Source organism: Chelonia mydas, chromosome 2 (genome assembly GCF_015237465.2).
Source record: "Chelonia mydas isolate rCheMyd1 chromosome 2, rCheMyd1.pri.v2, whole genome shotgun sequence".
NCBI lineage: Eukaryota > Metazoa > Chordata > Testudines > Cheloniidae > Chelonia > Chelonia mydas.
In genome coordinates, this window is record NC_057850.1 from 28,891,831 (window position 1) to 28,918,647 (window position 26,817).

Here is a 26,817-nt window from a genome sequence, read left to right on the forward strand (position 1 = left end):
CAACTGTTCATTGGTTAAGAATTCCCAGACAGTGCTTGCCCATATCTATTTAATATCATATTTATTCATGCTGTCACACAGAATCATAAAAATGTGGAGGTGGAATGGACCCTGGGAAGTCATCAAATCCATCCCCCAGAGCTGAGGCAGGACCAAGGAAACCTAGACCAGCCCTGACAGATGTCTGTCCAACCTGTTTTTAAAAACCTCCAGTGATGGGGGATTCTACAACCTCTTTTGGAAGCCTAGTCCAGAGCTTAACTACCTTTATTCAGTGGACAGGGAGACCAATTGATCACAGTCCTCTTTATAACAGCCCTTAACATATTAAAGATTATTATTAAGTCCTCCTCAGTCATCTTTTCTCAAAACTAAATATGCCCAATGTGACCCGGGGTGCCTGGGATAGCCCTCACTGAAAATGCCAAGGCCAGGGCAGGCTGCAAAAGGAGAGCAGATTCTCCCAAAATCTGGAGGGTAAACTGAAGTTTGACTCACCAACCAGTCACAAATTGTACTTCTGATCTCCCACACTGGTTATTAAGAAGTCAAAATAAGAAATCGCACAGCTCCCTTATTGCATTCCAGTTCTCTGGCTCTCAATCAGCACCTAGGTCCAGTGAAGTGAGAAGTTGTTTAAAAACCTCTGCTCATTATACAGCTTCTGAACCCCAAAGGGCCAGCCACGTTGCCAGAATACCACACTGCCAGCCAATCCTTTAGTGTCTAAAACTAAAGGTTTATTATAAAGAAAAAAGAAATAACAAGAAGCAGTCACACACAGAGACTATCAAAGTCTATATATCAGGTTCTTAGCAGTATTGGTGAGTTTGCTGATCATTCAGTCCTTTGTTCAGAGCTTCATTTGAAAGCTTACCTTCCAGAGGTAAGAAGCAGGAATGAAGACAAAATGGAGATAAAGTAGCTGCCTTTTATGTTGTTTTGCTATGTGGCTTGTACGACCTGTGTCCCAAAGACAAGTTTCACAGCACATGGCATAGAAAAGCCTTAGAGTTCTGTCTATAAGCATACCACATGCCTTGCTGACTCATAAGGTGTATCCCCTAGTTCCTTTCTATGGGTTCATTGTACACATGATGACCCTTGATGGGCCATCAAATAGGCTAGGCAGTGCTGTTGCAAACTGTCTAGGGCTGTCACCCAGAAACACAGCACAAGTTTGGAAATACAGATATACCATACATATCTATAACTCATAATACAAAGGTGGTACAAACATATAAACAACATTATCATACTTGGCAAATTATAACATTGTCGCAGGTACACATGGCACATCTGGTCAGATTCCTTGCAATGATATAATATTAGTATCAATAATATCATAAAGTGTCCCACGTATTCCATACAGCATCACACCCAGTACTTTAAACCTTTCCTCATAGGCAGAGGCAGATTAAGGTTTCCTGAGGCCCTGGGCCCGAGCAAGTAGGGGAGGTACCTTCCCACCCCTTTTACCTGAAACCCCACCCCTGGCCCCATCCCATTCTGCCCCTTCTCCTGTGGCCCCAGCCCTGTTCAATCCATGGTCCAGCCAAATTCTTCCCCGCTCCCGCTCCAGCCCTGCAACACATTTTCTCCTTTCTGCCCCGCATCTTGCTACCCCAAGACAAGAGAAACTCTGTCCCGCCTCCACGTCCCCGGGGCCACAGCAGGGAGTGAGAGCACCTCCAGTCTTAGGACCACAGCCATGGTCCAAGCACTGGGACTTCCCTTGCCGTCTCCCGCCCCTCCCGCCCGCCCAGGGGACTATGTTTGGGGCGCTGAGGCTTCCCTATCCCACCCTCCCGACATTTCTTCCGGGGCCCTGGTTGGGGTGGTGGGGCTTCCTCTGGCACCCTGCCGCTTCTGCCAAGGCTCTGGGTTCATTTGATAATCCGCCACTTCTTACAGGTCAAGTTTTCTAAACCTTTTATCGCAGTGGTGGGCGACCTGCAGGGTAATCTGATTGTGGGCCGCAAGACATTTTACTGATGTTGACTGTCTGCAGCCATGGCCCCCTGCAGCTCCCAGTGGCCGCGGTTCACTGTTGCCGGTCAATGGGAGCTTTGGGAAGCGGCGGCCAGTACCCTGATGGGCCGCAGATTGCCCACCACTGTTTTATCATTTCTCTGCTCTCCTCTGGTCTTTTTCCAATTTGTTCACGTTTCCTAAGATGTGGTGACCAGAACTTAACACAGTACTCCTGCTGAGGCTTCACCAGTGTCAAATACAGCAGAACAGTTACCTCCCATATCTTATATACAACACTTCTGTTAAGATGACGTTATTAGCCTTTTTCACAAATTCATCACATTGTTGATTCAGATGTAACTTGTGATCCACTGTAACCACCAGGCCCTTTTCAGCAGTACTATCAAGTTATTCCCCATTTTGTGGTTGTGCATTTTATTTTTTCTTCCCAAGTGAAGTACTTTGTACTTATCTTTATTGAATTTCATCTTGTCGAATCCACACCAATTGTCCAATTTGTCAAGGTTGTTTTGACTTCTAATCTTGTCCGCCAAAGTGCTGGTCTATAATTCCCTGGGTACTCTTTGTTCCCCTTTTTAAAGATAGGTACTATGTTTTCCCTTCTACAGTCCTGTGGAACCTTACCCATTTTCCAATAATTCTTTAAGATAACTAGTAACAATTCCAAGATTGTTTCAGCTAGTTGCTTATGTTCCCTATGATGAATTTCATCAGGCCCTGTTGAGTCAGATACATCTAACTTATCTAAATATTTTAACCTGATCTTTCTCTCTTTTAGGTTGCACTCCTTTCCCCATGTTAATATTAATAGTGTTATCTGGCCACCATTAACCTTTTTAGTGAAGAATGAAGCAAAATAGGCATTAAACACCTCAGCCTTCTTCATGTCAGTTATTAGCTCTCCTTCCCTGCTAAATTGAAGACCTATACTTTTCTTCAACTTTCAATTGATCTTAATGTATTTAAAGAACTTCTTATTGCATTTTATGGTCCCTTCATAGGTGTTAAGTCACTTCATGACTTAGCCTGTCAGATTTTGGCCCTATGTGCTTCTGTTAATTTTTTGTACTCCTCCTTAGCAATTCCTCCATGTTTCCATTTTTATGTAGCATTCCTTTTTGATTTTCAGGTCATTAAAGAGCTCGTGATGGAGCCATATTGGCCTCTTACTGTTCTTCCTGTCTTTCCTTTGCATCAGGATTGTTTGCAGTGGTGCCTTTAATAGTATCTCCTTGAGCAACTGCCAGCTCTCCTGAACTCCTTTATCCCTCAAATTTTCTTCCTATCAGACTTTAGCTACCAGTTTTAGGAGTTTGGTAAAGTTGGCTTTTTTGAAGTCCATGGTCCTTATTCTGCTTCTCTCACTCCTTCCTTTCCTTAGAATCATGACATCTATCATTTCACGATCACTTTTAGCCCAAATGCTTTTCACCTTCAGAAATGCAACAAATTCCTCCCTCTTGGTCAGAATCAAGTCTAAAATAACTGTCCTGGTTACTTCCTCCACTTTCTGAAACAAAAAGTTGTCCCCAACACATTCCAAGAACTTTGTATTTTGCCAAACTACATTTCCAACTGATGTCTGGGTAGTTAAAGTCCCTTGTTACTACCAAGTCTTGTGTTGTGGCTCTTTCTGTTATTTGTTCTGCACAAGCCTCATCCTCCTTGTCCTCTTACGTCAATATTTGAGAGCCACCATCTCTTTTGTCTCTTTTTTTCATCAATCTTTTAATGTTCTAGCATTAGTCCTATTTTATTATATTATTATTGTATTAGACCTATATTTATTATAGTATATTGAATTGCTGAAAGGCTTTCCTTACTTCCCTCTGCCTCCTCTTCCCCTTTCTTGGCACTATATACTGGTGATTATTATTCTTTTACAGTGTTAAAACTATGTATAAAGCAGTAATCTGATGTTGGCTGAATTCCCAGCATGATCTGCCTTCAGTTAACATTCTTTATCATAGAAACCTAATTTTAAAAAATAAAGAAAGGGAATATACCCATTAACTTATCAAAGAAAAATACAGAGAATTTTTTTAAGGACATGCACGTAAATATACGTGTAAATATGAAGCAACATGTGGACTGGTTATTCGATTTAGTGCTTGACAGTGACTCGTGGATTTAAACTGATGTAAAAAACAGAGCTTTGGATGCTTATCCTAAATTGCTTGGACTGTTTCCTTTTCCATATTATTATTTTGTTCTTTGTTTCCTCCTCTTCCTTTTTATTCTTTACTGGTGCCACCTAAGCTGGAGCATGAATGAACACAGTACAGAACCATGCAGAAATTTGAATATCTGTCTCAAACCCTAAAACAAAAAATACATGTGGGCTTTGTGTGTTTGTGTTTTCTTGACAGCTGGCTCAAGGATTTGACAATGGGATACAGAGCCTTTTACTTAATGGGTCACTAGCATGGATGTGGGCCAAGGAACATTGTCCGTTCTAAGCAGAGACTGAAAGCTGTTATTATCTGATCTGTAATCACTCTTAAACTAGTTGATGGTATTTGTCCAGTTCCTGCTTTTTTTTCTGCTGACAACCTCACAAAAACCGCTATAACAACTGACAATACTAGGCACCCTTGTTGGAGAACTCAGCAAAGATGCCAGATATTTATTGTGTATGTAGAGTGACCTAACCACCCTGGGGAATGGTCCCTCAAAGAGTCTGACACAATGGGGAGTTTAAGATAGTTGTTGATCATGCTTTAACTTTTCTGGTTCATCAGAAGACGTAAACTTCCATAGCTGTAAATATTGCACTTTTTTTTCAGACATTAAAGGTTTGTCTACATGGGGACACTCAGAAAAGTTAAGAATTTTTTTACTAAAGCTGTGACAATTAATGTACTTACATTAAATCACATTAAACTCATGTGTGGATGCTGTCATTCAGAAGTAAAGTAGTTTAATTCTCCTCTATCAGGAGATATCCCTGTATGCTCCTCCAAGGAGCATTACTCTACAGCAAACTAAGGATTTGTCTACTCTGAAAACACTACAGCCGCATAGTTGAACCGCTGCAGCTGCACCACAGTAGTGCTTCAGTGTAGACACTACCTACGCTGTTGCCGTAGGTATTCCAACTCCCCAAGAAGCAGTAGCTAGGTCTGCAGGATAATTCTCCTGTCAACCTAATGCTCTCTATACCAAGGGTTAGATAAGTTTAACTGCATCACTCAGAGGTCTGGCCTCAGCTTTTGTCTGTACAGGGTATGGGAGTAAGGACCAAGAGGCCTTCCATCCCCTTGCACCAGAATCAGGTAAGATAACAGTCCCTGTACAGCAGGGAAAGTAGGCATGGCTCCTGAGGGCCACAAGTCACTCTAGAGTTAGGTGGGAAGGGTGTGGTGATGGCAGGGAAATGGTGCTACTCCCCCCCCATACTGGTCTATGAACCTGGTCAAACATAGCAGGGAGAACAGGCTGCAGTATCATCCAAATGTGTATTCTGCCTACTAACTGGAAAGTCATGGGATGAGGTACAATCCTTCTACTAGTTCGACCTGGGTGATCTGGCTCAGTACTAGCCACCAACATGGGCCTCTGCCTAAATCACACATTATTTTTTTTACTCCTTTGGCAAAGCACAATCTTGCCCAACCACCATGACTTCGTTTTTTATTTAAGCAACATTCTCCATTCAAAGCTATTGAGTAACTTTTAGGATAGTTACTTTCCCTTCAAGTTTTTTCTTTGGTGGACTGCAATTGAGCTTCCCCTTCTGTGAATGGAAGGTGATGTTCCTTGAATAGATCAGCAAGTTAATAGAGCATTAGACTCTATTAAAGCTTTCAGGACAAAATAAAGATGTAACTGTAACTGTTTGACAGTATAAATACCAGAGGGTAAATTTCTCCCAGGATGAACTGCTATGTCTTGTACTCACAACTTCTGTCTCTTTAAATTTAGCAGGTGATTTTTGATTGATCATTTGGAAGTGAAATTCTTCCTGCTTAACTTTCAATCTGCTGAGTGTTAAGCATAAATTAGAAACTGCACCAACCCATTTGTTTTTGATTCCCTCCTAAACCTTCTCTTTCTTTTGAACTGGATTTTTTCTAAATGAATGCTCAGAATATTAGGGCTAGCTGTAAAGAAGCACAGTTGAGAATCAGGTCTGTAATGATTTAACATGTCAGGAATTAAACAGAGTCTGATTTGACTGGCCCTATTCACTTTGTTTTTCTGTTGGCAGAAAATCCTTACTAATCTTCATTTGTTCAATGTAGAATTATATGGATTTGCCCTGCCAGCAGTTCACTACCATTTGCCGTGATCCACTATGGCATGAAATAGCTGATTTTAGTTACTCTGTTCCTGCACTAGGTGCAAGGACAGAAGGGTTGGGGCAAAAGAGACTTTGGGTATGCCTACACTACAATTAAAAACCTGCGGCTGCCTCATGCCAGCTGACTTGGGCTCTGGGGGCTCAAGCTAAAAGGCTCCTTTTAACTGCGGTGTAGATTTTGGGCTGAGTCTGCAGCCCAGGTGAGAGGATCCCAGAGCCTGGGCTGCAGCCCAAGCCCAAACATCTACACCGCAGTTAAACAGCCCTTGAGTCCAAGCTCTGTGCGTCGTCAGCTGGCATGGGCCAGCCACAAGTGTCTAACTGTAGTATAGATACACCCTTTAAGCTACCTTTGCAAGCTTTTTATTCTGGTTATATGTGGGCCTCCATAGGTCTGAGAAAGAGAGGAAAGCCACAGTGCAGGATCCAGACATAATTACCCAACACAACCCCCAATTTTTTTTCAGAGTCACACCTTCCCAGAATGGAGTTCCCCCCTTGTGTAAGTATGGGCTACATGCTTTGTTCCTAGACTTTGATCTCTCCAGCCTTTTTCCCCTTAAGTAGGATATGGTGTCCTGCTGGACTTTTAAAGTGTTTGTTCCTGTAGCGTTCGAAGCCACAAAAATGTTTCATTTGGATACGTTTGAAACATCTTGTTTATAAGAGGTCAACACATTATAACATAACATGTTAAATAACATACAAACATAGTATGTTCAAATTATTATTATAATAACCAAAATGAAATACAACAAAATAATAAAATTGAAATAAAATTATTTCCACATCTGAACAAAATATTTCAGCATTATCAAATTGAGAAAGCTGAAACAAAATGTTTTGACTTTCTTACATTGAAAATTTTGTCAAAAATGGCACATTCACGTGAAAAGTTTTGGTTTCAACAAGACTGCATTTTCTGATGGAAAACTTCCATTGAAAACTTTTTGACCAGCTCTAGCTTCAAAAGTGTCCTTTGGGAGTTATAGAAGATCTTGGAAAGTGGAAGCAAGAAACAAGTTGACTTGATTTTATGGGAGAGGCTTGTAGGAGAAACTAACTTGACTGAGGTTTGCTGTGTTAGAATAAGCACTGTGACTGAGAACAGTTTTCACCAGATCTGGTTCAATTCCTGTCCCATTATCCCCGTATCCCTCAAATCCCTTTTTTATGTTGATTTTTTTTGCACTGTGAATGAGGTACTTTAGTGGATTAGCAAAGCAGCCAGGAATGGGGGATAGCAAATTAAATAATCAAGTGAAGGGTCTTGTGTATGCAATTCTAGGTGTTCAAAGTTTTTGGCACTTTCCTGGACTGAGATCCAAGATTTCTGGTTCCCTCTTGTTTGCCTGGAAATGACATTAGCAGTACAGTTCCCATGGAATAATGATATGGGAAACCATTTATCTGGTAATTAATATCATAGTTTTGTCAGGTCAATGGGCTACTGTATTAACCTTTTTTTCTCTGGAACCTTGTATTCAAATATTGTCCTAGGTTATAAGTAAAATTTATTTGAATGGTCTTATTCGAGTCCTCATTTGGGCACATCGCAGAACCACCATGACATTTAATTAGGGCAGTTAAGACACATGATTAACTAAAATAAAGTATTCATGATTAAAACAATTAATCACGATTAATTGCACCATTAAACAGTAGAATACCAGTTGAACTTTATTAAATATTTTGGATGTTTTTCTACATTTTCAAATATATTGATTTCAATTACAACACAGTCTACACTGCTCACTTTATATTATTTTTATTACAAATATTTGCACTGTAAAAAAGATTAAATAAATAGTATTTCTCAGTTCTCATACAAGTACTGTAGTGCAATCTCTTTATCATGAAAGTACAACTTACATATATATTTGTTACATAACTGCACTCAAAAAAAAATAAAAATAAAAATTTAGAGGCTGCAGGTCCACTCAGTCCTACTTCTTGTTCAGACAATTGCTAAGAGAAACAAGTTTGTTTACATTTACAGGAGATAATGCTGCCCACTTCTTAATTACTATGTCACCTGAAAGTGAGAACAGGCATTCATATAGCACTGTTGTAGCTGGTGTCACAAGATATTTGCATGCCAGATGCACTAAAGATTCATATGCCTCTTCATGCTTAGGCCATCGTTCCAGAGAACATGTTATAGCAATCTCAGATGATGACCAATGTCATAAATATAAAGGGAAGAGTAACCACCTTTCTGTATACTGAACTATAAAATCCCTCCTGGCCAGAGGCAAAACCCCTTCACCTGTAAGGGGTTAAGAAGCTAAGATAACCTCGCTGGCACCTGACCAAAATGACCAATGAGGAGACAAGATACTTTCAAAGCTGAAGGCGGGGGGGGCGGGGCGCGGGGTGGACAAAGGGTCTATCTGTCTGTGTGATGCTTTTGCCGGGAACAGAACAGGAATGGAGTATTAGAACTTGTTAGCAAGTAATCTAGCTAGAAATGCATTAGATTTCCTTTTGTTTAAATGGCTGGTAAATAAGCTGTGCTGAATGGAATATATATTCCTGTTTTTGTGTCTTTTTGTAACTTAAGGTTTTGCCTATTGAGATTCTCTATGTTTTGAATCTGATTACCCTGTAAGGTATTTACCATCCTGATTTTACAGAGGTGATTCTTTTACTTTTTCTTTTAAGAACCTGATTGCTTTTTCCTTGTTCTTAAGATCGAAGGGTTTGGGTCTGTGTTCACCTATGCAAATTGGTGAGGATTTTTATCAAGGCTTCCCCAGAAGAAGATGTCTCCAAGTGGGCTCTTTCCCTGTTCTTTGTTTAACACGCTTGGCGGTGGCAGTATAGGGTTTGAGGACAAGGCAAAGTTTGTACCTTGAGGAAGTTTTTAATCTAAGCTGGTAAGAATAAGCTTAGGGGGTCTTTCATGCAGGTCCCCACATCCACCCTAGAGTTCAGAGTGGGGAAGGAACCTTGACAACCCAGCACATATTGTTCGTTTTAAGAACATTTTTGCTGAAAATTTGACGAAATGCAAAGAAGATACCAATATGAAATTTCTAATGATAGCTACAGTATTCAACCCAAGATTTAAGAATCTGAACTGCCTTCCAAAATCTGAGAGGGATGAGGTGTGGAGCATGCTTTCAAACATCTTAAAAGAGCAACATTCTGATGCGGAAACTACAGAACCCAAACCACCAAAAAAGAAAATCAGCGTTCTGCTGGTGGCATCTATCTCAGATGATGAAAATCAACTTGCGTCAGTCCACACTGCTTTGTATCGTTATTGAGCAGAATCTGTCATCAGCATGGACGCATGTCCTCTGGAATGGTGGTTGAAGCATGAAGGGTCACATGAATCTTGAGCACATCTGGAATGTAAATATTTTGCGATGCTGGCTACAACAGTGCTCTGCTAACACCTGTTCTCACTTTCAGGTGACATTTTAAAGAAGAAGCAAGGAGCCTTATCTTCTTCAAATGTAAACAAAGTTGTTTGTCTAAGCAATATGCTGAACAAGAAGTAGGACTGATTGGACTTGTAGGGTCTAAAGTTTTACATTGTTTTATTTTTGAATGAAGGGGTTTTTTTCTACATAATTCTACATATGTAAATTCAACTTTCATGATAAAGAGATTGCACTACAGTACTTGTAGTACAGTTCAAATATTAGTAATCAAAAATAAAAACAAAGTGAGCACTGTACACTTTTGTATTCTGCGTTGTAATTGAAATCAATGTATCTGAAAATGTAGAAAACATCCAAAATATTTAAATAAATGGTATTCTATCATTGTTTAACAGCATGAATAATTGTGCAATTAATTGTGCAATTAATTGTGATTTTTTTTCATCACATCATTAATAGTGATTAATTTTTTAATCACTTGACAGCCCTCAATTGAATGTCTCCCAGCATGATGGATAGTCTCTACTCCACAGAATCCCAGGTCTGGAGTAGCAATAGTGTTTCAAATGAAATGGATTGTCAGAAGTGTTTTAAGGAAACATTCTAGGTTAGTCTTGACAGAATTCAGATCCATATATTTTCATACTCCAGATATTGAATGTAAGTTTGCAAAGAATCATAAGTCTGTCTTGTTGTTTATTTGACTCCTGTTATATTTGCTTTCCAGTATTGTCAGCCTTACTGTGACGTCCCCCAGCGTACAATCTGGACTGTGGAATTGCTGTGCCTCCTTAACTCTCTAGCTCAGGATATCTCTCACGCTGCTCTGCTAGTGAAAAGCAGACCCTCCACGCTTTGCTGTTACACTGCCATTAGTATATGAAGGCACACCCAACAAAGTTATAGGAATGGTCTCCCAGCCACTCATGAACTGTATACTGGGAGATATCTGCAAATCTCACCAGCTCCAGCCTTGCACCTCATAAATATGCATCTTACACTGCTCAAGACCCTCTTGAACAATGCAAGCTCATTAATTAGTTCGCCGTTCCACCAATGGGTAATGGATATGCACCAGCCTTTTTTTAACCTGAGTAGAGAGTTCCCAAACACTACAAACAACTACACTGTTTTAGACAAAACATTAAAACAAGTATATTAACTATAGAAAGATAGACTTTAAGTGATTGTAAGTGGTTTAGGCATAAGGGTCAGATCCGGTTACAAAAGAAATAAAAGACAAAATAGCAAGGTAATCCCTAAACTTTTCCATGTTAAGTAAGATCCGAAAGCAAAAGGATTTCTCTTACCCAAAACCTTCAGCTGTTCATGCTAACTGGAAAGCCTTCCAATTAGGATCATCCCCCTCCCCTACAGTTCACTGATTGGTCTTTGTCTTCCAAGCAATCTTGCCTGTTGTGTAGAAATGGGGAAGAAGAGGCCTACTGATGATGTCACTGTCTCTTATTTTATACTCTCCTCCTCACTACGCTGCTGGGGTGCAGACAATGAGTCTGTTGAGTAAGTAAGATTCAACATGACTCTTAGGTGAATTGTAGATTTCTTGCTCACACCTTTTGTGTATGTGAGGCTTGCGCCATTTCTGAGGATGACATGCAAGTTCTTTGTTTATAGTTCTTTTGTTATTTCTAAAGAGTTAGTTTGTGGGCATTCCCCAGACTCACAACATGTTTCAGTAACAAACATATAGCAAAATTTCATAACTTCAAATACAATGATGATACACACGTGTTAACAGGATAATGACATTCAGTAGTCCATGAGTTTTCAAATGATACCTCACAAGGAATGTGTTGTACAAACTATAACCATATAAAAGTGGTGCATATGGGGGTTCCAGGGATTTATTTTGAGGTACAGAGTGTCACTCTTACACTATCTCTCTGGGTGTAGTAACATTTGAGAGAACCTGGCACCACTTCATACACTGGAAAAGAGATGCTGACATATTGCATTGTTAATGGACCCAATGGGACAGATCCTGAACTGGTGTAACTCAGTGTAGCTTCATTGATCTCAGTGGAACTATGACAGTTTACACCGGATGAGGATTGGGCTGCCTGTCTTCACATAAAATGTTATCAGAAAGGAGGGATAAATGTCTAAGTTACAGGTCACAGTCCAAAGTTCCAAAAGCATCTCTGGATTCTGCATGAGAAATGGTGATCAAAGACCAAGAGGAGAAGACCTTATATTTATCTCCTCTTAACGAGGATCTTCACAGACAGAAATATTCACAGAGGCATGGCATCAAAATGCAGCAAAACCAGAGCAGCAGACACAGACTTGTAGGTTTCTGGATACGGATAATACCTGAGTTTGCTCTGATGATCCAAGAACCCCTCATCTCTTCATCTTGATGTCTTAACTCAGTGACATGTAACATTAATTTATCATTTGAAACAATGGCATTTTGCAACAAAATCCCCTTTTGGAAAGGATGCTAATTTGTAAAGCTCCCAAAATATGCTTGTTAAAGGCTGATTTAAACAAAGTTTTTTTTTTTTCCCCGAAGGCATATGATATTTTACATAGCACTGCCAGAAACTTTCCTAAGGGCTAAAGTGTTCTTCCAGTCAGGCATTTGCATCTCTTGTTTAGCTTTCTTTTTTATTTTTTTTATTTTTAACTGGGAAAAAGCTTATTGGATCCTTGTAGATCTCCAGCCTTGTAAAGAACTCCACATAAGGAAGTAAGAAACAAAAGAAATGTCTATGTTCTCATAGATTAAATTTGTTACATTGGTAGAGGCAGTGATGAGCTGCCAAAATCTTAACAACCAGTTCCCTCCTCACCCCACAACAGGGTCGTGGCCCACCCCCGCCCCCTGGGACTCCTGCCCCATCAAACCCTCCCTCCCCGTGTTCCTTGACACATACACACCTGGGACTCCTGCCCCATCCACCCCCTTCCCTGTCCCCTGACTGCCCCCAGAACCGGGCAGGAGGGTCTCATGGGCCACCGTAGTGGGTGCCCACCCCCCCCCTAAGAGCCAGAGGGACCTGCCGGGGGGTGAGGTGGCGAGTCCCGGCGGTGCTTACCTGGGGCAGCTCCCAGGAAGCATCTGGCAGGTCCCTCTGGCTCCTAGGGGCAGGGTGGCATAGCTAGGGGGGGAGCAGGGGGAAAGGCCGCTCCCCCCACTGATCACATGAGAAGTGGCACCTTAGGTGCCAACTCCATGGGTGCTCCAGGGCTGGAGCACCCACGGGGAAAATTTGATGGGTGTTTGGCAGCTCTCTGCCCCGCTCCCGGCCTCAGGTCACCTCCGCTCCGCCTCCTCCCCTGAATGCGCTGCCCCGGTTTCCCGTGAATCAGCTGTTCGTGCGGGAAGCCTGGGAGGGCTGAGAAGCAGGCGGCGGCTTCGCGCTCAGACCCAGGGAGGCAGAGGTGAGCTGGGGCGAGGAGCTGTTCCCGTGCACACCCTCTGGGTTACCTGATGCGGCGCAGGCGGCCCTCCTTGTGCCCCAGCTCACCTCCACCTCACTGGGCCTGAGCGCGAAGTCGCCGCTTGTTTCTCAGCCCTCCCAGGCTTCCCGCGCGAACAGAGAAGCAGAGTGGGGCAGTGCATTCAGGGGAGGAGGCGGAGGGGGAGCGGAGGTGAGCTGGGGCTAGACACAGAGCGGGGCAGGGTGGGGAGCTGCTGGTGGGTGCTCTGCACCCACCACATTTTCCCTGTGGGTGCTCCCTGGAGCACCCATGGAGTCGACACCTAGGGCGCCACTTTTGGCCAGTTGTTAAATTTAGAAGCCCTTTCAGAACCGGTTGTCCCGCGAGGGACAACCAGTTCTAAAAGTGCTTCTAAATTTAAGAACCGGTTCCAGTGAACCAGTGCGAACCGGCTCCAGCTCACCACTGGGTACAGGGCATACATTGCTCAGATAACTGTTAGAATAGGTCTGGACAAGATTTCTCTGAGCTGGGGAACTCCCAGCATTAGTAACATTCCTCTGTTTTTAATAGCTATATATTTATGAAAATTCTGGACTAAGGATAGGACATTTTCCATGTTTTTGGTCTCATTCACAAGAAAGCTGATACTGAAATGAATGAAAGTGTATAAATCAGTAATTTTGTTTTAATTCTGTTTAAGATACCACCAAGATGGTGTCCAGTTTCTTCTGAACCATTACTTTAAATGATATGAAAATGGGAGCCAGGAGGTTTTCCAGAGTAAAATTAATCTTTTAGGTGCAAATTTGAAAACCAAAAGTTTAATCAGAAAACCAAAACATTTACATTCAGAAATGCTGCCGTGGTCCTCATGGGAGTTGTAGTTCAGATGCCGTATGCTCCCATTCTCTCCTATAATCTGGGCTCCATAATCAGATTATCACCCATGAGAAGCAACGGTCTCTACTCTTGGAAAGAGGAGACAGTGTAGGAGTTTCTGGCCATAGTGCATCATGGCAGACATAGTCAACCTTGAGAGCCCAGCCCTTCATTTCCAAATTTCCTTTTATAAAAAACAAATGATTAAAAATGCCTAAAATCTAAACAAAATAAATCATGCAACCCAAAATTGTTTTCCAGTTTTTCAGATCTGGTAGCAAACAAACAAACAAAAAACCCAGTTACTTGCCTACCTCTATTAGTAAGTTCTATGTCTGGTAGTAAGTGTTTGCAGAATTACAGCCTCAAGTGGTATTGTAACTCAGGAATATTTTGACTGAGAAGTAACTATATTATAACTATATTATATGCAGTAGGACAGTTAATTCATGGACCCAGATTTGTCCACTCATAATTAAGCAATCTATTTGGAAACATCTAGAAGATAATAAGGTGATAGGTAACAGTCAGCACGGATTTGTCAAGAACAAATCATGTCAAACCAACCTGACAGCTTTCTTTGACAGGGTAACAAGCCTTGTGGATAAGGGGGAAGTGGTAGATGTGGTTTATCTTGATTTTAGTAAAGCTTTTGATTCTCTCTCGCATGACCTTCTCATAAACAAACTAGGGAAATACAGCCTAGATGGAGCTACTTTAAGATGGGTGCAATACTGGTTGGAAAACCGTTCCTAGAGAGTAGTTATCAGTGGTTCACAGTCATACTGGAAGAGCATAACAAGTGGGGTCCCGCAGGCTAAGTTCCCTGTAAGCTGCGCAACCGTGCAGCAGCCTATTTAGCGTCATGCAGGTGTTCAGGGAACCCGCCTAAGCACCTGCCACGGCCAGTGAAGGGGCAACCCCCCCCCCCCCGGCCCAAACCAAGCGCAGACCCAAACCGGCCATGGTGGAGTGGCCCCCCTTCCCCAAATATGCTGCAGTCCAGATCTGCCATGGCCGGGTTGGTCCCCTAGCCCCCACTATGCTACAGCCTGGACCTACCGTGGACAGGGTGCCCCTATCCAGGCCCAGACCCAACCGTGGATGTTTAGCCTGGCCCTGTCATGGGGTGCCCCTCCCCAAACCCGGCCCCAGTGGACCTGCGGGGGGCTATGGGAGGGGCGCCTCTCCTGCGGCCCCAGCCCAGGTGCTGCTGCGGGGAGAGAGAGCTGGGGAGAGTCCTCTCTCCCCACCATAGTCCCAGAGCACCCTCCTATACTCCAGTGCCTTCATCCCAAGCCCCACCCCAGAGCCTGCACCCCCATCCGGAGCCTTCACACCCCTGCACTCCAACCCACTGCCCCAGCCCTGAGCTCCTCATCCCTGGCCCCACCCTGGAGCCCGTAACCCCAGCCAAATCCCTCACACCCCTGTTCTCCAACCCTCTGCCCCAGCCCTGAGCCCCTCATCCCCAGCCCCACCCCACTTCAGGGATGGAGCAGGGGGTTGGGGTGTGGGAGGGGAGTTCGGGGTGCAGGCTCCTGATGGCACTTATCACAGCTCCCAGGAAGTGGCCACTGGGTCCTTGTGGGTCCTAGCCCAGGGAGGCTCCATGCTCTGCCCTTGCACCCACAGGCACCTCCCCGAAGCTCCCATTGGAGCCAGCAGTCGGACAGGGGCAATGTGCAGCACTTCCTGGCTACTCATGCACCGAGGGGCCAAAGGGACATGGTGGCCTCTTCCGTGAGCTGCGTGGAGCCAAGCAGGTAGGTAGCCTGCAATAGCCCTGGGCCCCCTGGACTCCAGTGCCACCGACCGGACTTCTAATGGCCCAGTCAGTGGTGCTGACCAGAGTCGCCAGGATCCCTTTTCAACTGAGCATTCCTGTCAAAAAGGGACACTTGGCAACCCTAAGTTTACGTTAAGGCTGTATTAAATGTGAAGCAGATTACTATTGGATTTCAGGTAATTTCTCAGCTTGCCCCTTCCCCATGTTCAGTATAGTAATCCTTTCCAAATACAGCTGTCTAAAGATATGTAAACTAAACGCTTACTTTAGAAAGGGGATATAAATGTTATCCTCAGATAGCTGGTTTACATACATAATGACTCTTTACCCATTTCTCATAAATAGGCTTTTTGCAATCAATTTTTAGTTCCTCTAGAATATAAATTGAATTGATGAACTACCTAATTGATTTGCCAGAGTATAACTGTCATGGTAAACAGCTCTTGCTGGACTTGAAAAGTGAATTATTTCTTAAAGAAAAAGTAAGAATGGATAAACACAGGAGCTATACATTATATGCCGTTTCTGCACAAAGACTTCTAAATGACTCTATCCAAAGAGCAAAGCAATTCAATATTCTACACACAGGATACAGTCAAGGTTTTTTCTCAACAGCAGGCCAACATTTTCAAAAGTGAATAGTGATTGTGTATGCCTCAAATTTTCAGCACCCAACTTAATATCTTAAAGGGACCTGATTTTCAGAAGGTGCTGAGTACTCCACCCCACTGAAAATCAGGTGTCTTTTAAGATGCCTCAGTTAAACATCCAAAAATTGTTACCTGAAATCACTAGTTGCTTCTGAAAATCTTGGACATCACATGATTTCGGACAAATTTCAATATGTGTTCTCCCACCACAGCCCAAGATGTTTCTCTATAAAATGCAGAATCCAGCCCAACAGATTCCCTGTGTGTCACTCCTTTCCAAATACATTAAGGATTAAAGTATACTCAGTCAAATGTCTGCAGGTTATCTGAAATTATTTGACTAATGGTTCATTGGAGCTTACTAGCATAGCAGCTCCTGCTGAGCCAGAGCCATTGTGCCTTTGCACAAAAGAGGTACACTTTATAGTTTAACAGCCTACCTGTTACCTACTCAGTGCTGATGGCATCTATTACATTTGCAGAAATGACCTCTTTTCTTACAATCTTAAGTACATTTCTGAATAGGTCCTAAATAGCTTCACAAAGGCACTGGTCTCCTAGAGAGTTCTCTGCATCTCACTTAGGATAGATCTTTTTATTAAATTTTGCCAATTCTTCTATATAACTTTATAGTGCTGCCTAACATTTTCCTTGCTAAAAATTAATTGATAAAAAGACTGTATCATATTTAATCTGAACAGAAATAACTCAGATGTGTTTTCCCTTACAAACAATATATTTTTTCTCTCAAAAGATGGCCCTCACTTATTCATTCTGAAACAAATTCAGCACTAACTAGCTAATGGCAATATGTTATCACTGAGTTCAGTAAGAAATATTTTGGTATTCAACTCTTGTCATATGAAGTGCTTTACTTTATTAGTAAGCTGTATTCTCTTGTCGGCCAGAAAGAGCACTAGAAAATGGAACAATCACTGAAAAGAGAAATTTTATACATATCCTATGCTATGTGAATCATTTGCTCTGAATATATTTGATAACTCTAGATGTGAAGATTATGAAATTATATAAATAAATTATTTTCTAAAAAATGTCCATGCATTGCTGAATTACTCTCCATTACTTTTTGGTGGAGGGAAATATTTTAGATAATGGAATTCAATATTGGGGCTTTTTATTCTGTCCTAAGCATCAATGAAATTCAGTTATGATACGAATATAAATTGGCAGAGTACTTTTTTCTCTGAAAATCTATTTAAAGAAAAAGACTTTGCAAGAGCTAAGAATGTTTGAAGGGGAAAACATAGGTGTTGTAAAAGCAAGCAAAGAAAAATACTGTAGACATTCTTAAGATAATCTTCCTTGTGTTGAGTAAATTAGTTTAGATAAAATTCTTAGGGCACTGGACCATCCATGGAAGTTTTTGGATTAATTTTGTGGGGAATGGTTTATAGAAAGCTAGAGATTTACCAATTCTAGGCCGTATGTAGTTTTTTCAGTTAGACTGCAGTAGAAGAGACTAATGTGAAAAATATTCAAATATCTATCTGATTTTTGTCTCCCAAAATCAATAAAAATAAATGCCAATATTAGCCTCCAGGACTAGTCCTAGAGAGCAGCACTCTAAAAAAGGATCTATATTATTAGTTCATTTCAGCTTCTGAGTTATGTCTTCAATTCAAAGTTAGAGGGAAAGAGAAAAAATCAAAGTTCAATTTTGCAAATCTGCAAAGACATGAAAATTGAAACTATAGACAAGATCTGACAGGAGATTGCCCTAAAAATTAAGCCATGATAGCATTGTGTTTGTGTGTTTGTAAGGGAAATTATTTGCAAAATATTTTTGGCAAGTAGTTCCTGGTCTGTTTGTTTGTGAGCATGTAGTAATCAACATTTAGGCTAGTGTGTCTGGACACATACATCATATGGTATAATTTTGTTTCCTGATTGGATGAATGCAATTAGGTTTTTACTGTGAATACTAATAATTACACATTTATAATTCACTTTTAATGATTATTCTGCAATATTATGTTAAAATCAGTTGTTTCAGTAAATAGTCCTGCCATAATGGAATATACTATACCTGCTCCAGCATCCTGTCATTATAAAAAAATGTGTAGCACTTTCTTTATGCCCCTGTTGTATTGTGAATAGAATTCCATTGGGAGAATGTTTTTCTTGACCCTAGCTGATGGTTTGTGTGTCCTAAAACAGAAGACTTGATACCTTTATAATTTTATCTTTGCTGTTGTAACTTACTAGATGCCATTGTTTTTATAAGGACTTATCCTTTGTAAATCCTCCTAACACATTTTCCTAAACAATATCCTGCAAGAATGTGTTCCACAAGTTAGTATACGTTGCACTAAAGCATTTCCTTTTGTTCATTTTATATTTATTGCCTTCTTGTTTTTATTATAGGAAAGAAAAAATCCCTACGTCCCTTTGCATTTTTTCTATGTTATTCATTATTCTATAGTTCCTTTATAATCGTCTCATTTGTTTATCCTCTCTAAACTGAAAAATCTTAATCTTATTCTATTGGAATTTAGAACTCCACTCCACTGCCCACCACTTAAAACCACATTCCTGTATTTAGTTTGATTGTCCTTCCTTGGACCATCTTAATTTCTATGTTCTATTTAAAATAATTAAAACCGGGTGATCTAAATTGCTTGCTCTAACCTGGGTTGTTTTGTAACTGTTCCACAGAGGCTGTTGCAAGAACCTGGGAGATTACTGGTGTGTGGTGCACTCCAGCCTCAACCCTGCCACCCCTATTGGACATATCATATACTGTGGGTGCACGTTACATATTTATACTAGTTTAAAAGTGCTTACCAGTTCTCCAAGAATTCCCCATTTTAAGAATAGGGAACCCTCTCTCAGAGTAGTAGTCTTTTAAAGAGCAAGCACAGTAATTGCATTATATTATTTTCCCCTGTGTTTGCTTCTGCAAACTAAGGCAAATTTGTAGTCTCCATAGATCTTTTTTCCCTGATTGCTTACTGTAACTTCAGAGCCCATCAATATTCGATTAATTTAAATTGCAGTTTCCATAGTGCATTTGTCTATGATGAATTTCATTTGCTATCATGCTGTGCAATTACCTAGCTTTTTGTTAGGTCCTCTGAACTTTCTCACAATCCTCCCTACTGTCTTCTGACTAACCTAAACAACTTGTGTTGTCAGCAAGTTTTACCAATTAACTATTGTCTTCTAGGTCTTTAATAAATATATAGAACAGCACCAATGCTAGCACTGATCTCATAAGAACACTGCTATTAACCTCTTTTAGTGATGACACCTGGCCGTTCATCCTGATTCTTTATATTTAACCAATCTGTAATCCAGGACGTAATCAGTTTAACCAGTCTGTAATCCAGAATTACCTCTTTATATCATTCTGAAGTTACAAATGTTCTTGAATAACCACTTGTAAAGGAATTTATCAGAAGTTTTTTGATAACATAAAGAAATTATATTCTCTGTTTTCCTTTATCCTCAATTTTGTTGAGTGTCTTAAGGCATTGCAATAGATTGTGGTGCCATGCTTTATCATTAGAGAAGGGTGTGTTGGTTGTCTCGCTCATTATCCTCATCTTGGTGCATTAAAGCTCTGTGCTAGATTCAGCTGTATTTATTGTTCTTTGAGCACAGTTTAGGGGAAGTCAGTGAGGGACCACGGAGACAGCAGCTGCAGCTCATTGGTTATGAGACCAGTTCTGTGCTGGCCCTAGTAGAGTCAGGGCTGCTGTAAAGTGTATTGGCTAGCTATAGCCTCTGGGGACCAGCCAAGAAGAACTGGAGTTCTGCCTTTCCAGACTGGGCACTGCAGGATGGGTCATGTTTGAAATTGGTACACTGGCTCTGCACCCCCCGGGAGACACTCTCACAACAAGGAAATCCCCAGTATTTTTCCAGCCTCTTTATACCCTCACAGCAGGGCTGGGTCAGATAAACTAATAAATATGTATTGATTTTCTTAAATACTTTTCTCAGTATTTCAATAAGCATCATGAATCTATAATTCCAACCATCACCCTTCAACCTTTTTTTAAAAATGGACTAGCCTCCAATCCTGCAGTATAGTAGCTGCTTATAATGATAAATTGCATCCTTTTGTAGTGATTCAGCTTCTTGGGGCTTACATTATTCAGAATGCTGATGAAAACCACATTTATTACAATTTAATCTGTCAAGATTATCAGTCACTTAAATAAGTTCAAGCAGTTTGGAGCAGGAACTTTCTCATACTGTGTATGTACTGTATCTAGCTGTATCTGAACTCAGTTGAATCCTTCAGCCATTACTGGAATACAAATGAATGATAAATTTCATTTTTAAACATGACAGAATTTTCCCTAAAATATGCCAGACACCAACCTGATATAAACAATAAATTCCTTTCTGAAAGAGAATTTTTAAGAAGTATACATTATTTCTTTGCATTTGGCTTCTCACAGGCATGAGTCCATCACTTGACCAATGTGTTCTACTGTGTATCCTTAAGCTTTTACCTGTGCCCAGGAAATCACCAATTACCCTGTCCTAGCTCTCAGGCATCTCCTCAAATCTGCACATGATGACGTGAAGCGGGAATCATTGTCTCCCATGCCCCACAGTACTACATAACATGTCAGTCCAGGGCTAGAATCTAGTGATGGACTTTCCCACAAGGGAAATGTTGTGCAAATAGTTCTGCCACAGTGTGGATTGGTCCACTTAAGAGGGAACTGGGCTGTGGTGTTAGTGATGGTGAACAGGTAGAGTGGCCACTAGGAGACAGAGTGCAAGGAGGTAAGAGTCTGTAAGTAAGAAACAAAGTCAATCTTGCATTCACCCCGTTCACGGTGTGCTGGGTCTCTGCAATTTCTACATGATCCAGATCATCTGTGCCTCATTAACAGCCTAGGTAGGGCCTGGTAGAGGGCAGCTGGACTCTGTAAAAAGCCAAAGGGAAACAGAAATCACGAGAGGAAGCTGTGACACAGTTAGAAGGCTGATGCAAGCTGCAGAGAGTAAAAGGCAGGAAGGCCGGGGAGTGGACAAGGTAAGAGGAGGATTCTCTCCTGAGAAAAGGGAAGAAGCCCCAGGACTAAATGTTGTTATGGATTATATATAAATAAGTTAGACACAAAATGGGAATGTTTTCAGGACTCTGGACTGATGGAGTTTATATAAAGAGCACTGGAAAAGGTAAGCTAAGGCAGGGTGCCTACTAAGTGACCTCTGGCCACAATTGGGGCACTCAGGTGGCAGCTGCCCTGTTACAATCTCATTTAAGTTTCATTCTGCAATATTTCTATCCTATTCGATTCCCTCCGTACTTTCTTCGTGTGAGGAGCCAATAGCACTTCCGTGGTATTTTTCTCTTCTAACTTTATTACTATTAGGCCAGTTGATTGTTTTTTTTATTCTTACTTGCAAAAATTTGTTCCATTTTCTTAGTTATGCCTGGGGTGGATTTTGAAAGAGGTTTTTTTGGTTTGATTTGTGAGGGGGGTTTTTCCCCTACACAAGCTTGTGCACTTTGGATTTTTAATCATATAATTTACTCTCTCCGCTATTTTGCTCTAAATTATACCTCTTTTCGTAATGATCTTTGTTCAATAAATGCTCTGTTGATTCACTTAAAGTATGTACCTCCAATGAGATTTCATCCCTTCCTCGGAGGAAGTGACTCCTCTTCAGACAGTAGCACCCTTTTCTTCTCATCCTGCCCAGTGAAGCTGGGGCTGCTCCTTTCTGAAGCCTTCAGGCTCACTTTTTCCATCATTACCCACTCATTGTTACCCACTCAGCACAGGGACTGCTGTTTGGGATTCCCTTTCTCTCCCTCTGCAGACAACAGGTTGGCTGCTATTCAGGCTGCTGAGCCCTCTTCGCTCTTGACTGTGATAGGATAAATGAGGTTAAGTTGGTCGCTATATAAAAAGGTTTGATGAATGATTGGCTGTGGAGGTGGTTGAAATTTGTCTATCTATCCTTATTTCAACAAAAAAATGACATTTTCATTCAACATTTTAATATTTTCTGTCAAAAAATGGAAAATTCATTTTTTAAAATTGAAAATGTTTTATCAATTAAAAAAAACTTCAAAAACATGTTGGTTTTTCATCAGATTAATGTAAGAAAAATATTTACCATTTTCCAAATGGCTCTCTTTGGCTGTGACTAGGTAGTAGGGTGACCATCTGGTTGTCAATGCCTGGGGAAGGTGTGGGAAAGACTGAAACATATGCTGAGATGTTATGAGATGAACCACTGAAGAGAGAAAAAGAAATATGAATACTGTATTTGGAACCAGCTAGAGCATTGGACTTCAGTTATGACAGAGTCTGAAGCAAAGTTCCATTTCAGCCTCTAGACTATGTTATACCCATAGACCTTTGCAGTTTGCAGGTAGCCCTGATTTGTACAGACACCTTCTAGGAATTTTTTATATCGGAATTTTATCACACCAAGCTTTGTATTTTTACAGATTGCAAGTAAATACTGCTTAGAGAACCATTCATGTGGTATATATTCTGTCGTAACTTAAATTGTTTATCTAGGGTAGCATAAACAAAACTCTGGCTTTGTCTTGACACTGTCTGCATTAACTCAGACCACGCTCCATTTACTTTTTTGCTGATCTTCTGCATGAGTCCATTTTTGTGTTGTAAATTGATGTGGCAGAACAACAAGTCAAAGGTTTTACTTGAAGGTAATTTTGTGTAGCCAGTTGCTACAGTTTTCAGTGCACAAACCATTGGAGCTTTAAGTAAGTGGCTTTAAATAAGTGGTATTTTGCTCACTGAAGGTTTTCAGATGGGGTGTTCAATAAGTTGTAACAGTTTTTGAAACACCAGACATCTAGTATTATATAAACTGGCACATACCTCAAACCCTTAATATAATTTGGTTTTAAATTAGATATTGGTAGTAGCAAAGACTGCCTCTTTCTCCACAGGTGCCAGCATGGTGTAAATCAGTGGTCCTCAAACTTTTATATTGATGCCCCCTTTCACACAGCAAGCTTCTGAGTGTGATCCCCTTATAATTTAGAAACACTTTTTATATATTTAACACTAATATAAATGCTGGAGCAAAGCAGGGATTGGGGATGGAGGGTGACAGCTCACAACCCCCTCCCCCCCATGTAATAACCACAGAATCCCCTGAGGGGTCACGACCCCCATTTTGAGAACCTCTTGTGTAAATAATATTTGTTCATGGTTTGGAAGCTTCAGGCATCAGTTATATCATTAATCATGTAAAGAGCTCTTTGTTTCAGAAGCAACACTACTGTGTTCAAAGCCATCCCTCTAGGGAGAAAAGGAGTTTGTGTGTTTTAACCACAAAATCAGTTTAAGTCCTATCGCGTCACAAAACATTACTAGTGCAATCTTTCAAAATTGTTCATAATTGTGGCCTCAGCCTGCTGCTTTTTTTCTGGAATAAATAGTAATTTTTATTGCTAGTTACTTATTTTTATTTATATCGGTTTCATTCTGGTTCAGTTAGTAAAGTTTTTCTTCCCCTCTTTGCTAAAAAGTCATCCTGGGTCCCACACATAAATCTGTGTTTTGTTGGCAAGGTCTTGCAATACTTCAAAGGGAAGTGCTGCTGCACTGTTTAGAAGGGCTGCACTTTGGAACAAATACCAACTCAAGGTCCCTTTGGTCTGTAGTAAGAATAATGCTTAGCATGTATTTTAGTTACTGTCCACATGGAACTTACAGATCCTGTTACTGTGGCATTTTTCAGAAAGAGCAGCAGAACACCAAGTCTTCTGCACAACATTCCCTCTGCAAATAAAACTGATTTTAATGTCAGAGACTGTGTGAGTTGTTGAATGCATAATGGCTGCTCCGTTTGCCTGCACAGTTACTAAATTAAATTACTTTATAAAGAGATTTGATATATCTTAAGTATGAAAGGTGCTATATGCAGCCAAATTCCATTCTGTTTCTCGTATTCTGTTGTGTAGTGTGTAAATCTTTTCCCCCTAAAGCTGAACAAAAAGGCTGATGACTTTCCTCATGCAGTATCTATGAGAACACCTAGATGCATACAGGGGGCAGGTTCTCAAAGTCTGGCTGGTGGGAACACAGCTAGACAGTGAATATAGAAACATGGAATGTTATCAGCTGAAAAGGATATCTGGAAGCCTTTGAGTCTGAACCAATTATTGTACCAAACCACTGGTTAAGCTCTGTTTAAAAAAATGTGCTTCCTTTAAATCTTAATATTGTAGTATAGGACTGCACAGTTCACACAACACTGGCTTTAATTATTATTATTATTATTATGTATTTGCATTGGAATTTTACCCAGCAGCTCCAGTAAATGATAGCCTCCCCCCTTGTGCTAGGTGCTGTAAAACATATTATAAGTAATGATCCCTGCCTCAAAGACAAGTCTCCAGGATTGTCCTGGAGTCTCCAGGAATTAAAGATTAATTTTTAATTAAAAGTTAATATGTCATGTGACCACAATTGGCAACCTTGGCTTGCAGTCAAATGTGTGCCAAGATCTGGCAAGTGAGAATGAGAAACAGAGGATGGAAGGGGATGGGGAGAAAGCACAAGAGTAACAAAATAAGTCCATGTGACTTACATAGTTGAGCTATTGTACAACTTGACTTTGCCAGATAGTTTAAATATTGTTTAATTAAATCATCTCTCCTCAACTGATGTTCAAGCAAATACTTATTGGTTGGCTGATTTCTTTTAAGTATTATAACATATGTGATCTTGTGGGTGGGATCTGCGATGGTGTTGGAGGAGTATGTGCATCACATTCATTAAAGGTTCTGTATGGTACCAAGTGTAAATGGCTATGCAAAATGATTCTTTTATTAAAACATTTACCTTCTTCTGCCCTTCTGTCCTTTTCCTTGTCAGGAGGGAAATGTCTTTTATGTCCTTACTCAAGCAACACTGGAAAGACTGGAACTTAGAGTTTTTTGAATCTACATTTGAGAAAGGTTTACAAGCTACCACAGCTGTTGGAGTAGGACGAGAAAGCTAGCACTACCTCCATAGGCTGTCTTGTACTGCTGTCAGCCAGTGTCAGCTTTGCTAGGATAGTTAGCGTTGTTCAGTTGCCCTCCAACCATATAGATGTGGTTATATCCTTTGTTTTAGGTAGGCTGTCTTCAGGTGTGTGCTGGCAGAGAGTGACAATGAGTGACCTGTTGCTGCCAAGCTGGTTGGTAACCCAAAAAGTACTGTACTTTAGTTTTTGCATGGTATTTTAAATTCAAATATGATGTGTGTAATAGTCAGCACAGGTACATCGTGTTTACTGACACACAAATATGTTCTGATTACTTGCAATTTTTAAAAATAAAGTGCTATGGACTCTCTCTCCATTTCAGTTGTCTTTACTGTGGTAAACGGAGGGAAATTTAATCTAATAAATTGTTCAGAAAAACACAATTCAAAAGAAAAAGTTAGCATCCAGTGCTACTATGTGTCCCACAGGTTCTTCCAGTTTGACCAAAACTGCCTCCACTGGTGAGTTAGAGGAGCATATTGCGGCTACTACTGGTGCTATTACTGTTGCTAGCACATCTGCTGATGTTACTGTATCCAGTGTTACTGCTGTCACCAACCATAGCCTTTCCGAAGAGGCGCGAGTAGAAGCTATGAATCTCAGAAAATCAATTCTGGAACCCACCACTTCCAAGGAAATGCTCTCCCTTCATCAAGCAAACATACAAAGTGCAAGAAGAAGACCAAGAAATGCTGAGCAGATAGAAAGAACTAAAGAACTTGCAGTTGTTACTCATCGAGGTATTGGATATTATTTTACTTGTGCCCATTTAGTTACAAACAGAGGTATTTCACACAAGCAAATGGTGAAAGGTCAGTTACAGAATCAGACAGTGAAACTGAGTCAAGTGGTGAAAACTAAGGGACAGGTTTTCAATCAGATTAAAACTGAAGAAAGGAATATGTGCAGTTTGGATTCTAGTGGGCAGAGGGATGGAAAAGGAACCTGTAAGAAACAGCTGTAGTAACAGAGAAAATTTGGTGTAGTTATAGAAAGGGAAAGAGACAGAGAAATGTAGGGCCTAATTATAGTTACTCTTACTCTGATTTATATTATTGGATCTTCTGATTTACACTAGTATAAGTGAGATCAGATAAAGTTTAGAAAGGGGACATAAAAATTAAACTAAACATCAATGCTATATATTTATTCAGGCATGACCAACTATGACATTGAACAAAGGTGCATTACAAGCAGCTGTGGTATCCAAAAAAAAAAATCTGTTGATATCCAGACCTAGGGGAAAAAAAGAAATCTATACCTGTAGTTTGGCTTTTTAAAAACATAAATATGTTGTCTCTCTGCCAAACAAAAGTTAATGAATGAAGCAGAGTGGGCAAAAGGGGAATTTAATGTCAAATAGCTTAAAATTGACATCCTCCTGTATCC

The 26,817-nt window shown here is 40.7% G+C and overlaps 1 protein-coding gene and 1 long non-coding RNA gene across 3 annotated transcripts in view; one reads left to right on the top strand and one right to left on the bottom strand.

The window, feature by feature from the left end:
• CSMD3 (CUB and Sushi multiple domains 3) overlaps positions 1–26,817 on the top strand; it is a 1,174,472-nt gene that overhangs the window by 399,824 nt on the left and 747,831 nt on the right. Inside the window, exon 7 of one of the 2 annotated variants that reach the window (XM_037892097.2) lies at positions 25,857–26,168. The exons of the other annotated variant lie outside the window; for it this stretch is intronic. Within the exon in view, the coding sequence (XP_037748025.1) occupies positions 25,857–26,168 (312 nt within the window). The remainder of the gene's footprint in view (positions 1–25,856; positions 26,169–26,817) is intronic. 2 annotated transcript variants of the gene reach the window in all.
• On the bottom strand, positions 524–11,407 carry LOC122464404. Its single transcript, XR_006288390.1, has 3 exons — positions 11,396–11,407; positions 10,511–10,519; positions 524–644 (listed from the first exon to the last, which is right to left on the bottom strand). It is a non-coding gene; the product is annotated as an uncharacterized LOC122464404 (long non-coding RNA).